The sequence below is a fragment of the Nicotiana sylvestris genome, chromosome 10 (assembly GCF_000393655.2).
Source record: "Nicotiana sylvestris chromosome 10, ASM39365v2, whole genome shotgun sequence".
Classification (NCBI taxonomy): domain Eukaryota; kingdom Viridiplantae; phylum Streptophyta; class Magnoliopsida; order Solanales; family Solanaceae; genus Nicotiana; species Nicotiana sylvestris.
Window position 1 is genome coordinate 13,127,658 of NC_091066.1, and position 15,390 is coordinate 13,143,047.

The 15,390-nt window shown below is 37.3% G+C and overlaps 2 protein-coding genes across 3 annotated transcripts; both read right to left on the reverse strand.

Moving 5' to 3' along the window:
- Positions 1 to 6,055: 6,055 nt before the first annotated feature.
- On the reverse strand, positions 6,056 to 10,054 carry LOC138879014 (uncharacterized). Its single transcript, XM_070158585.1, has 4 exons — positions 9,999 to 10,054; positions 9,844 to 9,937; positions 9,258 to 9,641; positions 6,056 to 6,094 (listed from the first exon to the last, which is right to left on the reverse strand). Exons 1-4 carry the CDS (start codon positions 10,052 to 10,054, stop codon positions 6,056 to 6,058), a joined length of 573 nt encoding a protein of 190 aa, XP_070014686.1.
- Positions 9,920 to 15,003, reverse strand: LOC104229927 (probable leucine-rich repeat receptor-like protein kinase At2g33170). 2 transcript variants are annotated; one of them, XM_009782656.2, is made up of 3 exons: positions 14,596 to 15,003; positions 11,008 to 14,119; positions 9,920 to 10,446 (listed from the first exon to the last, which is right to left on the reverse strand). In XM_009782656.2, the coding sequence occupies exons 2-3, from the start codon at positions 13,949 to 13,951 to the stop codon at positions 10,097 to 10,099; spliced, it is 3,294 nt and encodes a 1,097-aa protein (XP_009780958.1). In that variant the 5' UTR covers positions 13,952 to 14,119; positions 14,596 to 15,003; the 3' UTR covers positions 9,920 to 10,096. The 2 variants fall into 2 exon arrangements, with proteins under 2 accessions (XP_009780958.1, XP_070016403.1); XM_070160302.1 differs by lacking the exon at positions 14,596 to 15,003 and having other exon boundaries at positions 11,008 to 14,587.
- Positions 15,004 to 15,390: the final 387 nt, after the last annotated feature.

Genomic DNA, 15,390 nt, shown 5'->3' on the forward strand with positions numbered 1-15,390 from the left:
CGAAATTTTCTTAGTTGAGAACACTTCGACTAAGGTCTGTTCGACCTCAAAATGTCCAAATCCGAGTTCGAGCCTGGGTCCATATAGTTCTGAGGTTCTGAGGTATTTTTCTTTTTCCTTTATTCTGTGTTTATGATTTTTCTATCTATGTATCTGTTTAATTTAGTTTTATTGATTTCCCATGCTTTTTCAATTCATCTTCTCATCTCCACTAGACCCTTTTATTTGGTCCAATTCTGGCATTGCTTCTATTTGCTGTAATTGTTATGCGTTACAATGTGTGTAATCGATTCGACTAAGTTCGTCGATTAGTTGTTTTATTATAAACCCCTGTTCCTGTCAATGCCGATTGAAATTGCCTGATTATCTATTTTCAGATTGATTATTATCATTTGTTGTAGGTAATCGGTTAATTAGTTTTCGTCTATTAATTCGTTCTTGTTTGTTAAATCAATAAGTTCGTCAAATGTTTGTTGTGTATGCTTGATCTGGGGACACTTAGCTTCAGGGCATTGTCAGTAGGCTGACAATGAACCTGCATTCATGTTACCTACATTCATGTGCATATTGATTCAATGTTTCAATTTCAGTTTAAATGATTCTGTTGAGTTCTGTGTGTTGATTTAAATTCAGTTCAGTTTGTTTCAATTGGGATTCGACCTTAGTCATTTAGCTCTCAATAAGTTTGGTTATAGTTGTTAGTCAGATTTAGTTTTTAAATTTTTGGTAGCTCGAACAGATTTCAGAATTAAAAGTTTTAATACAGTTGAATAATTAGGGGCAGTAATATTAAGGGGGTTCAAGGGGTGATTTGGGAATGAAACAATTAGGATAATATTTTAATGTTAGTGTTTTGTTAGTGAGGTATTAGTGTCTTTAAATTAATTTGGTAATGGGGAACAAAAGGGAATGGGGGGGTTGATAATAAGGAAAAGTTTGCCTTAGTGGGATTTAAAGTGAAAAATCAGATTTTAGTGGAAAAAATCTGACTTGAATAAGGAAAAGGGGTCGGGCACTAAGTGGGGAAAGGGTCTGGCTTTGGGTATAAGATAGGGATAAAAATTCTGGAACAGGGAGGGGAAAAAATTCAGAAAAAATCAGAACTTTTACATTAAGAGTTAGAGTGTTAAGGCTGAACTTTTACATTAAGAGTTTCAGGCTGCTTTTCTTGAGTGTTTGACAAATCAGAAACTACTATTTTTTTGCATCTGTCTGTGTTTCATTTTGATACTGCTGGGTTTTAGTTTAGTATTTCCTGGGTTTCTGTTGGTGGAGTACTGATTGCATTGAGTTCATGGGTTTTCCTGCTTGGTTTTAATCTTTCCTAGGAGTTCTGTTATTGTTGGTTACTGGTTTACTGGTTGTTGCTGTACTGCTGTGTTGCTGTGTATGCTACTACTGTTTTCTGTACTGATCTTCCTCTTCTTCTCTTTGCTTTCCAAATATCAGGTACACAAATTGATACCCTGGTTCTTGTAGGCTGAAACTTGAAGCATGAATACAAAGAAATGAAGAGTTGAAGTTTTAAATTCATTATAGTTGTCTACTTATTTGTATATGCATTAGAATACCTCTTTCATTAGAATCATGTAAGTGTTTATTTATGTAAAACTGGACATACTTTTTGTAGTAGTTTAGTGAGAAAACTACCTATGTATGTTTAGTTAGAAGGATTGATGGTATAGTAATTCCTGTTCTGTTACTTCAGTATTATTTGTTAAATAGTATATATCAAAAGCATGTTAGGCCATTTAGTTTATTCTTAAAACATTCAATAGTTATTTCATTGAACAAATGGCCTGTTTCTGAAACTGGTAGGAACATTGTTTAATTAGATACCATTGGTTAATTTCATGCATGTAAATGGTTTAAGATAAAAAATTAGATTTCCAAGTTCTTTCATTCTGGTAGAATGCCACTTTAAATTTGCAGAAATCTGTTAACAAAAATGACACCATTTCTTGCAAGCTATGAATATGTGTAGAAACCATTAACTAAACCCTATTGGATTAAGAATGGCTCGGGTCCAGTTTTACCCCATATACGTTGGACCTGGGCCCATAAATGGCAAACGGATCGCCCTTATTGCATCATTTTCAGAATTAACGAATCGTATTTGAAATTTAACTATAATAACCCGCAAGCATGTAAATAAATTAGGTACTTTTCTTCTTTTATTTTAGAGACGAACGGAAATAGAAAAACATAGTTACTATAGGACGATCTTTTAAAATAAAATGAGGCGTGCCTCGCCAGAGAAATCACAAGTTGCGGGGTCCTCGATAAAAATACATAATAAATGGATAGACTTCGAGATCGGTCGCTTAGTGAACTCCATGGTCCTTCCCCAAAGATAACAATACGCTAGTCTCTTTAGGACGCGTCTTTAATAAATTACGTCCCTAAACTCGGGTGCACATTTATGTGACCCAAATCCAAATCTTAGCGGAGTCGAAATGTGTCAATAACCACGGGTGCATGTATTGCGACGTAGTTCGAGACGCGTTTTCACGACGTTGCAATTCCTTTAAAAAATAATAATAAAGCGGTAAATAATTAAAATTGCACTATAGTTTTGAACATGTATTAAAATCAGATATTTTAGCCATTACAACAATTTAAGCGACCGTGCTAGAACCACGGGATCCGGGGGTGCCTAACACCTTCCCTCGGGTCAATAGAATTCCTTACTTAGAATTTCTGGTTCGCAGACTTCATTTGGAAAGTCAAATATTTTCCTCGAATTGGGATTCAAGATAAACCGGTGACTTGGGACACCAAAAGCCAAACCTATCCCAAGTGGCGACTCTGAAATAAATAAACAAATCCCATTTCGAATATTGTCGCTTAAATTGGAAAAACTCCCTTGGGCGTTTATCCCTCGGGGTGGGCGCTGAAAAAGGAGGTGTGACAGGAGCGTGTTCGGAATGTAATTTGGAAGTCCATGGTAGATTTAAGCTTGAATTGGCGAAATTGGAAATTTGGCGTTTCTCGGTTGGCAGTGCAAATTTTGATATCGAGGTCGGAATAAAATTCTAGAAATTGGGTACGTCTGTAGTGTCATTTATGACGTGTGTGCAAAATTTCAGGTCATTCGGATGAGGTTTGATAGGTTTCGGTAGCGTTTGCGAAATTCAAAAGTTTAGAGGTTCTTAGGCTTGAATCCGATGGTGATTTGGTGTTTTGATGTTGTTTGGAGTGTTCTGAAGGTTCGAATAAGTTTGAATAGTGGTATATGACTTGTTGGTAATTTTGTTGAGGTCCCGAGGGCCTCGGGATGAATTCGGATAGTTAACGGAAGGGTTGGAAATTGGTTTGAACAGGTGAAGCTGCTGTTTCTGTCATTTCCGCACCTGCGGATTGGGGACCGCAGAAGCGGAGAAGGACCGCAGGAGCGGAAGTTGGACCGCATCTGCGAGCCTGCAGGTACGAGGCCTGGGGCATAGGTGCGGAAGCTGGGAATTTAAGTGAAATGCGCAGATGCGACATTTGGACCGCAGGTGCTTCCCGCAGGTGCATGAATTTGGCCGCAAATGCGGAAGTGCTGGGCAGAATGTATAAAAAGGCCCCTTCGCGAATTTTGGTCATTCTTGACCATTTTTCATCCAAATTTGGAGCTATTGGGAGCAATTTGAAGAGGGATTCAAGGAGGTTTTCACTGAGGTGAGTAATTTGAGCCCTAACACTCGTGATTCTGGTAGTTTTCTGTGGTTTAATCATGTAATTAGTGGTGATTAAGGTAAATGAGGGGTTAAGGCTTGAGATTTTGGAGAGTTTTGGTTAAGGGTTTGAGGGGTCAAATGGAGTCAGATTTTGATAAATCTTGTACGTATGGACTCGTGAGTGGAAGGAGTTTCTAGTTTTGCGATTCTTGTCGGATTTCGAGACGTGGACTCGGGGGCCGGGTTTGGGTGAATTTTGGGATTTTGGTTTGAATTGATAATTTTTCGTTTGTAATTTATTACTTGGCCTATATTGATTGCGTTGTATTGCTTTTGGTTAGATTCAGGATGTTTGGAGGCCGATTCCAGAGGCAAAGGCGTAGAGGAGTAGGATTTGGCTTGGTTTGAGGTAAGTAACGCTTCTAAACTTGGTTCTGAAGGTTGGAAACCCCAAACTATGTGTTATATGATTAAATATTGAGGTGACACAAATGCCAAATGACGGGCGTGTGGGCGTGCACCGTGAGAATTGTGGCCTGGTTCTTTCCATGGCACCGCGTAATGATTCTTTCTTGTTGATATCTGTGTTGTGATTATGTGATTAAGTTAATGAGCTGTAAATCATGCTAATTACCATGTTAGGGCTTCACGCTGACACTGTTGAGACCCGAGTGGTCATTTCTTGCTGTCATCTCATTAGTTTCATTGATATTCTGTACTTAGTCTTGTTCATGCATATCATATCATGTCTCAGTCTCGGTTGTTGTTATTTGGCACATCATATCATTTTCCGGGCTAGTTTCATGGCACTGTAAGCCCGTGTGTGTAAGACTGGAGAGTAATGACTGAGTGAGACCGAGAGCCTGATTATGAATGACAGTTATGTGATCGAGCTGCATGCCGCAATAGATAATTGATTATACCTTCATTGGCTTGTTATAGCGCTTGGGCTGAAAGGAGCCCCTCCAGAGTCTACACACCCCCAGTGAGCGCAGATGATATTATTGAGGGATAGATTTTTCTGGACATGAATTTATCCAAAGTGTTGATACCTGGAGTTAGATTTCTCCTCATGGCTGGATTACCCTTGTTCCTCGGTATTAGTTGACTTGAAGTCAGTGTTGTATATATTCCGGGATGGATTTTCTTGGGCCGGATAGCCATATGCGGTATCGAGTGGTTGAGCACTTGAGAGTGGGAGCGCACGGTGCATTTTCATACATTTATGGAATTGGCATGTAAAGATTTGTTGAGCTTTATACTTCATATTGTTTGGATTGGTATTTTGCTTTACTGTTGAGTTGAATAGTTGAATTGCCAGCATGCCTACTTACCGTATAATTTAAATGTGTTATAATTGCTGAGGTTTAGTTCGTCACTACCTATTAGTCCATAGTTTGGACTTGTTCTTACTGAGTTGGTGTACTCATATTACCCCCTGCACCTTGTGTGCATATCCAGGTATCTCAGGTCACGGTAGCGGCTGTTAACTATTCCAGTCGTGGATTATCATCGGAGATAGCGAGGTAGCTGCCTGGCGATCGCAGTCCCGCCTTTCTCCTTCTTTATCTTCCTTTTAGTATACTTTGGCTATTTTCAGACTATTTGGATCTTGTTATGTTTCGGAACAATTGTAGTATTGCTCATGACTTAGTGACACCCGAGGTCGGAATTTTATTTCCGTATTTAGGTTTTTGACTGTATATTTTTTATGGTATTTCAGTTGAAAAAGGTTGTTATTTAAGTTTTAAATGAAATGTTGAGCTACTTTGGAAATGTGTTGGCAGGCCTAGTTTCATGATAGACGCCATCACGACCAGGTTGGTTTTGGGGTCGTGACACTATCCCACCAATAACAAATCCAATGTAATCCTTTAAGTAGAGTGTAGAGAGGGTAGCGTGTACGCATACTTTACCTCTACCTTCAAGAAGGCAGAAAAGTTGTTTCCGGTAGACCCTCATCTTAAGAAAGGTAAAAGGAAGGGCAGCAACAAGCATACCAATTAGAAAATTGAAACAAAATACAAAACTAAAACTAAGTACGACAATCAGCAAGCTGAAACAAAAGCAACAAATTGATATTTAATCTGCATTATTTCTCATGGAGTGTCAACTTGTTGTAGATACACATTATTATTTTTAGAAGAATACTAAAACAATATATATAAATTACTTTTACGTGAAGCAATATCAGATGACACTACTTGATTGAATGTGTCTTTGCTATTGCTGCAACAAAAATAAAAATTACAATAGTAACGACAACAATATATAATACTCTCCGCTATCTTTTTGTTTGGCACATCAATTAAAAAAATCATTTTATAGTATTAGTTGTAGGAGGTATTAATACTAAAAATAATATATATAAATTATTTTTACGTGAAGCGATATTAGATGACAGCATTTGATTGAATGTGTCTTTGCCATTGCTGCAACAAAAATAAAAATTACAATAGTAACAACAATATATAATACTCTCCGCTTTCCTTTTTGTTTGGCACACCTATTAAAAAAATCATCTTATAGTATTAGTTGTAGGAGGTATTTGATTAAATTACTCTTATCTCTTTTTTAAATGAGTAACTAAATTACTATATGCTTTATTAGAGTAGTAACGGTGAATTTTATTAAAATTAAACTAATGTCTTCTTGATTTGTTAAAGTGATAAATATTTTGGACCTTTTTTGTGGCTAAAGAGAGATAATAAAAGGACGAGAGAGAGTAATAATTTATTACATCCACGATCAATTAACATAGAAGAGTACAACGATTCAGGGTTGTGGTGGAATAAATATGATCCTTCAATCTTTAATCAAATATCTCGTATTCGAGCACAGAGAATGAAAAATATCTTGATAGAAAATGCTTCCCTTTTAATGAACCTTACACACGGTGAAATATTCGAATTATTCGGGATCCCGATACGAATATCGAATATTAAGTAAGAAAAAAGAAACATAGAAGAGCACTAAACGACTGCCCTTTGATAGCAGGATCATTGTGGGACTCGAAGGATTTCTATGATTGAGCCAAAAGGTAGCTACTCGTCCGTGCAAAAAAAGCAAAATCTTATTTTAAATCAATATATTTGATTCTCCCTATGGCTTAAAAGCTACAAACATAGTATTTTTAAATCTCTAAAATATGATATTTCATTGAGTTGCCAGTTATAAAGTAGTCATGCATCCCACTTAAACTAAAAAGAAAACAAAAGACAAAACAGTATTTTGTTTTGCAACTTGCCCCATTTAGTCCGTTGATTAATTTTCCTAATCCTTTCTTTTAAAGTGATAAGCTAGTTTAATTAAAGACATTAAGTAATTAATTATTGACGCTATCCTTTTGTCGTTTCTCCATTCCAACTTGGTGCAATTTACCTCTAAAAGCATGTTAAAGCCAAAAAGTTTATGAACTTATGCATTACTAAAGTAGCAATTTAAAATTTTCAATTAATCTTGATAAGCAAAAACATGCAAATGCTTTCTGCCAATAGCTACCATATTCCACAAAGATACAACTTTGTTTCATTTTAGTTTCACTTGTCCTATATAGAAAATAATCACGCACCTACTCTCTTAAACTAAAAATAACCGACAAATTAATTATATATTATCTTAAGAACTTATAGTATAACTAGGAGCACAGAGCTTCTGTTGATCCTTTAAAAACATATGAACCAACTTGCTTTATTTAATAGGATTTTGAGGGACGTTTTCTCTTTTCCTTATCAAATAAACACACTTGATCGCCTTTGATGCAATCTTGATAACTGGATTACATGTACAGGTAAGTATTGAAGATTTATAATTAAATAAATAAAGGTGTGATCTCTAATAGTCTATGTTTTTCAATTAGATAGTCATACAATTTAATATGATATAAGAATAAATAAGAGTTCATGGTATAAAATACGGTGATAGGATGAATAGGATCCATCTACTTTTAACCGAAAATCTTGCTGTCTTGGGTTTGAGTTTGAAAATAGAAAAAAATCTTGATAGGCAACTTTTCCACTTTAAGTGGCCTGAACTTAGATTAGTCGGACCCTAATACAAGTTTCAGACAACAACGAAAAACTAAAATAAAAAAATATCTTATGTCTTGAGACCGTCCACTAAACGCTGCACTATGCTTGTGCCTTTTGAAACATACGCAGTACCGTATAGTGGTGAGCAAGTGGTGGGTGCCAATACCTTGGGTAGGCAAATTAAGAAAACTAGTGGGTGCCAATAGCTGGCAAATACACTATCTGCTGCTATTATAACAAGTCATTAAAAGTAAGATAAAGAAGTTCAAAGTCAGGGGCGTATGTAGTGTGTTGCCTGAACTCATAACTTTCGATGTTGAGTAAAAATTTATATGTAAAAATGCATTAAAATTGCATAAATAGTAGATATGAACCCATAACTTTAAAAATATAATGGGTTCAACGCTAAAAACCGTAAAAATTGAACCAATGGGATTTAAATCCTGGATCCGCCTCTGTTCAAATTTATTAACTTTCCAAACACATAATTCATAAAGGTGTTGTTAGTATTTCTCGAGTGGACTGAAAAGGGAAGAATGTCATCTAAAATAAAACCGGAGGGAGTAGAATCTAGGGGATGAATGTAGGTGAGAAGCAAAGTGAACCTAGGCCCAAAGTTAACATGTTCAAAGCTTTGCCTGGCATTAGACTGATGTTGCAGAACAAAATCTAGACATGCAAAAAATGACATAAAAGGGGCTGTAAATTGGAGAAGTTTAATGTCCATCCTTTCAAGATTGAAGAAGTAATTTCCTATACACTTTACATGTTTTAAGGCAGTTATATCCATAAAGCTTTAGTGTTTAGCCCCTCTTTCTTTTTTCTAAGTTCTTTGCCAGTTTAAGGAACAAAAAGTTCTGCAGCATGACCTGAGTTGCTCATATGAAGGTGCGGGTGTCCGACACGGGTGCGGATCTAGAGGTCGGATCTTTCGAGATGTAAATTCTAAGATTTTGGGACACGGATATGGGTGAGGGAATCAAATTGTATCTCATCTCAAATTTTTCCGTCCGTCGTGGTCAAAGTACCCAAAATTGTTTGACCAGATTCTGTACGGATCACATACCCAACCCATACTAGTGTCATGTCGACACGGGTGCGGCACCTAAACTGTCATGTCGGAGCAACTTAGACCAGGACAAACACATATAACAACAACAACAACAACGACCCAGTAAAGTCCCACTAAGTGGAGTCTGGGGAGAGTAGTGTGTATGCAGACCTTACCCCTACCCCGATAGAGCAGAGAAGCTGTTTCCGATAGACCCTCGGCTCAGGAAGATAAAAAGAAAACAAGAAAACAAGAAAAGACAATTCATCAGTAATGACAGCATAACCATAGAAATAATGACATCATCCTAAAAACCATAGAATAGATGATAGGCAATTGCCATAACCCACAACTAAGACTAGAGCTATGGAAAACAGTAAGGTTAGTGTGGACTCTACATTAACCACAAGTCTGTCTAGGACCAACCTACTCAAACTCGCTTCACCCCCGGAATGGAGGAGGGGAAGCTCGACTACCACCCTATCCTACCACCCTAATGCTCGACCTCCAAACCTTCCTATCAAGGGTCATGTCCTCGGAAATCTTCAATCGTGTCAGGTCCTGCCTGATCACCTCTCCCCAATACTTCTTAGGCCGTCCTCTACCTCTTCTCGAACCCACTAAAGCCAGCAACTCACATCTCCTCACCGGAGCATCCAGGCTTCTCCTCCGCACGTGCCCGAACCATCTGAGCCTCGCTTCCCGCATCTTGTCTTCCACAGAAGCCACACCCACCTTCTCACGAATATCGTCATTCCTAATCTTATCTATCCTAGTGTGCCCGCACATCCACCTCAACATCCTCATCTCAGCTACCTTCATCTTCTGGATATGAGAGTTCTTAACTGGCCAGTACTCTGCCCCATACAACATGGTCGGTCGAACCACATATAACCTCTGCAGTTATTTCTATTTAGCATTTGATATTCTAACAGATCATACTGTAGTGTCTCACAGCCCTGAAAATCTAGCTCCCTGGAGAAGGCACAGAGGCTAATTATACTGTAAAACTTTTTTTGGATAAGTATAACTACAACTATGTCTCAGTCCTAAACAAGCTCGGTTTTTTCAGATAAGTAATCAAACATTTTATAAATACTTGAACTAAGCCAGTGCGACAAAACGTCTGATTATACTGTAAAACTTCAGACAATGAACTAACCAGAGTAGCATTAATCACTTCCAAACTCATTCTACAAAGTCAGACAGCATTTTCACTGTAAGAAATATGTGGTAATTTCTTGTATTATTTACCTGTAAAATACAATACAAGGAGAACTAGCACTAGAAAGCTTATCAGAGGAAGGCATTTTTGTATACATTTACAGGTTATTATGTTTTTCTGAGGGTAATTAAACTTGAGACAAGATGAAGTTACCTTCTTGCTCATCAGACTCAATCAACATTAACACGACCTCACGCATTGAAGGACGATCAACTGGTGACATACTAGTGCACACTAAAGCAATTTTCAAAACTGTAAGCATATGATTTACAGTAGTTTTATCGGTTAAATCCAATCTGCTGTCAAGTATCCCTGGCGTTAACGAATGGTCCCGAATATAATGCCTCACCCAGGTGACAAGATCACCTCCTTCATCTAGTGGCTGTACAGGTGTTTTTCCAGTTAGCAACTCCAAAAGGACGACTCCATAACTATAGATATCGCTTTTTTCTGTTACTTTCATTGTGTAAGCATATTCTGCAGCGGAAAAAACAGAACCATTAAAACAATAGTGTTTTGTTCATATCATGACATAGCACATAATCTTTTAGAGTGACATTCAAATTGAACATCAAAAGTGTACCTTGTAATTTGACGCAAGGATTAAGCTTGTCAGAAAAAGTTTACTAGATCATACAGTACGGCGAAAACTAACAAACACTAGTCAGTTCATGGGAGGAATTTTATGTGGAACTTTACGTGTATGTTCACTGATTTTTCCATGAAGAGTTATAATCATTGCGTATCGAAAATATACAGTCAAACCTCTTTATAACAGCCTTATTTGTTCCGAATTTTTTTGGCTGTTATAGCGAAGTGCTGTTCTATAGAACATATATTATAACATAGCATGAAAATTGGTTCCATAAAAAGTTTGGCTTTTATAGTGAATGACTGTTATATAGCGATGTTGTTATAAAGATGTATGCTTTTATAGCCTTATGAGGACCACCTAGAAATATGTATCTTGACAATTTTTCAGACAATAGACGAGCTATACTAGGCAAGTTTTCATGAAAAGAATGAAAAAGTACTTACCAGGGGCAATGTAGCCGTATGATCCAGCAATTGCAGACATAGACTTATTTTGAGGCACGTCAACAACTTTAGCTAGGCCAAAATCACCAACGTGAGCTTCTAACTTCTCATCAAGCAATATATTATTGGACTTTATATCGCGGTGGATGATCTGTGGCTTGCAATCGTGATGTAAGTAAGATAGGCCTTCAGCTGCCCCAAGAGCTATTTTAAAGCGTATCGGCCACTCCAAGCTACAGGATGTACTATGAAGCAATTCACCTAAGCTACCTTTCGCCATGTACTCGTAAAGAAGCAGATTAGAACCCTGATGATAGCAAAAGCCATAGAGTTTTACAATGTTACGATGCCTGATCTTTCCCAGTGTTGTAATCTCTGCTCGGAAACTCTTTTCTATGTTATTACACTCTCTGTTAGAAGCCAGCTTCTTAACCGCAATCGTTTTCCCAGACTGCATCACAGCCTTATAAACTGTCCCTACAGCTCCTCTCCCAACAATATAACTGTCATGAAAATTGTTTGTCGCGTCAACCAAGTCTTGGAAAGTGAATTCCTCTTCGGGAGGGAAATATATGCCCGAACCTGGAAATGACGCGTCCATATCTTTGATGGATTCAACCATCTGAACTGGATTCCGCCTCATCAAATATAAAACACCTAAAATCAAAACAAGAGAAACACCACCAACAACAGTCGCAACAATAATAGTAACAATATTCCCTCTAGGAGCACCTGCACTTTCGACTACAGGATCAGAATTTAAAGATGGAGATTCATTACATTCACCTAGAAGCCCACCGCAAAGACCTTTGTTTCCAATAAAGCTACTGACATCCATATTTTGAAACAGCGGTATATCTGGCAGTGGACCGGTGAGGTTATTGTATGAAAAGTTACAGCCCATTAGACCGGTCAGGTATTGGAATGTGATCGGTATTTCACCAGTGAGATGATTATTGTTGAGATAGAGATACTCTAGTAGAATAAGATTGCCAAGCTTAGGTGGTATTGTACCAGAGAGATTGTTGTAACTAAGATTCATCGCGATCTGTAAACCAGTAAGATTACCTAATTCTGGTGGTATTTCACCTGAATATGAATTTCCACCCATCTGCAGCTCAGTCAAACGCGAAAGCCTCCCCAATGCTGCTGGTATCTTTCCATAAAACTTATTTTCTGAAACCAAAAGGCGTTCTAGCTGCGCCAGTTTTCCAATTTCATCAGGTACAGTACCACAAAAGCTGTTCTTGCTGAGATCAAGTCGTTGTAGCGCCTTGCATTTCAGAATTTTTGGTGGTACTTGACCAGTCAGCAAATTAGATGAGACATTAAAAGTTACAAGTTTTTGAAGATTCCCTATCTCATTTGGCAACTCATGTGTGAAATAGTTGCCTGACAAATCAAGTCTTTGCAAATTTTGACAGTTTCCAATCTCAGGAGGTATTAAACCACCGAACGTGTTCTGGCCTAATTCAAGAGCAGATAAATTCCTCAATTTGCACACATCAGAAGGAAATTTCCCTTGTAGCCAGTTGCCATTAAGACGAAGTTGTACCAACGAGACACAGTTAATAACACTAGGTGGAATGTCTCCGTGCAAGTTATTTGAGCCAAGATTTAGCAAAATCAAATCGGAATTCCTACAAATATTTGGAGGGATTGTTCCTGTGAGGTAGTTGTTAGATAAATCAACAACCCAAAGTCGGCCATAAATCCCGAGATGTTGAGGAATACTACCACTTAAAGAGTTCTGAAAGAGCTGTAACTGAACCAATTCAGTCAGATACTGAAATGCAAATGGAATAGGGCCTGTTAAGTAGTTAATCGACAGATCAAGATGTTCCAATTTTCTTAAACTAGTAAGTTCTTGAGGTATGGCACCTTTGAGCTGGTTTTTGAAAAGATACAACAATTTCAGGCCCTTTATTTGACTGAACTCAGTTGGTATTTCTCCAATTATATAGTTTTCTGAGAAATCAATTTCTAATGCCGAAGAAAGATTCCCAATAACCCTTGGAATAGTACCACTTAATCCATTCCGGTATAGGTATAACCTCTTGAGAAATTTGAGCTTACCTATCTCAACAGGAATTTCTCCAACCAGGTTGTTCTGGTATAAAGCAAACAGTTCAAGTCTTGTACAATTTCCGAGTTCCTTTGGAATATAGCCAGATAATTGATTGTCCCAAAGTACAAGTTGTTTCAAACTACTAAGCATACCGAGCTCTTTGGGTATATTTCCTCCAATATTATTTTGTGCCAGACCAAGAACTTGTAAGTTCAGGCAATCACCAATCTCCGCGGGTAAGCTTCCAGAGAGTAAATTCTGCCCCACTCGAAACGTTATCATTGTTTTCAGATTCCCAAGTGATCGAGGGAGTGGACCGATGATATTATTGGTGTATGCAACAAAAGAAACTAGAGAAGAGAGTTTCCCAAACTCCTCTGAAATAGGACCAGATATCATGTTATTGAACAAATTTAACTCTTCCAAATAAGAAAGGTTATACAATTCAGCAGGAATCTGGCCATAGAAATCATTATCATTGAGTTGGAGACTCTGCAATTTCGAGCAATTTCCTATTTCTTTCGGAATATTTCCAGTGAATTCATTGTAAGACAAGTCAAGAACGGTTAAACATACAAGACCGCCAATACTAGAACTCAAAGAGCCAGAAAGATTCATAGACCTCAGATCAAGAATTTGCACAACTGGATTATAATCAGAAGTGCAATTTACACCTTTCCACTTACATGGTGTCTCATCACTAGAATTCCAATTCTCAAGATAGTTAAACTTATCGATTATATTCTTCTTCAACTCAAGTAGGTAAATTCCTTCAGCATTCAATCCTTCTATAGGATAAACCAACATCACAGAAGCCAACAAGAAAACCATCCAAATCAGAATTAGCCCATTTCTTGAGTCAAATACCCGAGACATATCAAAACCCCTCAGTAACTCAACGTTGCAGCTTACAACAACAACATACCCAGTGTAGTCTCACAAGTGGGGTCTAGGGAGGATAGAGTGTACGCAGTCCTTACCCCTACCTTAAGAAGGCAGAGAGCCTGTTTCCGGTAGACCCTCGGCTCAAAGTTGCAGCTTGACCTGTAAAATTTAGAGAAATATCCCGCAGCTTCAATCATCACGACATAGCAGATGAATCAGCTATATTTAGAAAGCAACCTTGGCAACCAGCGGCGGATGTAGCATATAGTCAACAGGTTGATCTGAATATAGTATCTTCGGCACAAGTATAGATATACATATGAAAAATCACTTAAAAAATTTAATAATTCAAGCTTTGAGCTTGCAATTTCAAAAGTATAATGAGTTCAATGATAAAAATATAAAGGTTGAGCCCATTGATTTTAAATCTTGAATCCGTCTCTAGACAAGACAACCTATAACAAACCAAAGCAAGGTCCAGTACAAACAAATATCCAAAAGATTGATAAATTAACCATTTCAAAGAACTGCAAAAATTCAGAGCTGCCCACAAACTCCAGCACATACTAATGAATAAGCCAATATGCTAGATCGAGAAGTCAACTATATAAAGAAAACCAATGGATTAGCATTACCTCTAGACTTTTGTGCATCACTTCTTCAAAATGTTAGAGACCCCACATCCCAGAAGAGCAAATTAACTAAGATTGTCAAGTGATTCCTTTTGATGATGATACAGAAAAAACCATGGAATCTTGATATGGGAAGGTTATATAAAAAACTACAAGCTCCTACTTTTTTCCAAGAATGGTGGGGATCTTCCTATCTATATGCAAGATTTGTGAAAAGGGAAAAAGGGTAAAAAGATTCAAACTTTATGTATGAAACAAGCCAAAAAAAAAAAAAAAGCATGGAAAAAATCTAATGTATTGTTTCTATGGGAAGGTTCTAATACCTTTACTTTAGTACTACTATATATATATTATTTACTTCTCTCTCTATGATCTTGGTTGACTGTCACTCTATCTTAATCATTTTGTCTCTCTCTCCCTCTCTCTATTGAAAGAGTTGATTAACTGATAGGCATTTCTATTCACTTTTCCAGAAAAATATTCATTTCGACTTCTGAGATTAGGACAGGTTCTTTGTTTTTACTTGGTTCTTTTTGGTCCTTTCTTTAAAGTTTAGATACTTGGTCTGGACAAAAAAATTGTACTAAGAATCCTACGAAATCATATGAAATTTAAGGATTTCATACCTATTGTATTGTATCGTATTGTTACCTTAAATGCAATGGCTATTTTGATTGTTGCATAAATTTTATTGTATCGTTTCGTTAAACGTTACGTAATGATAAACGTATCACTTTATTGAACGATCGATTTGGTGTGATCGTGTCATTACCTTTTTTTTTTCTCGTATCTTGCTCT

Bases quoted from the DNA above. Each gene is read 5' to 3' on its own strand.
- LOC138879014 (XM_070158585.1), bottom strand. From the start codon at position 10,054: ATGCCTTCCTCTGATAAGCTTTCTAGTGCTAGTTCTCCTTGTATTGTA. The intron at 9,938-9,998 runs GTAAATAATACA...CTGACTTTGTAG, and splicing joins CCTTGTATTGTATTTTACAG to AATGAGTTTGGAAGTGATTA. The intron at 6,095-9,257 runs GTTTGGAGGTCG...TTTTTGTTGCAG, and splicing joins ACATGACCCTTGATAGGAAG to CAATGGCAAAGACACATTCA.
- LOC104229927 (XM_009782656.2), bottom strand. From the start codon at position 13,951: ATGTCTCGGGTATTTGACTCAAGAAATGGGCTAATTCTGATTTGGATG. The intron at 10,447-11,007 runs GTAAGTACTTTT...TTTCCGCTGCAG, and splicing joins ATACGGCTACATTGCCCCTG to AATATGCTTACACAATGAAA.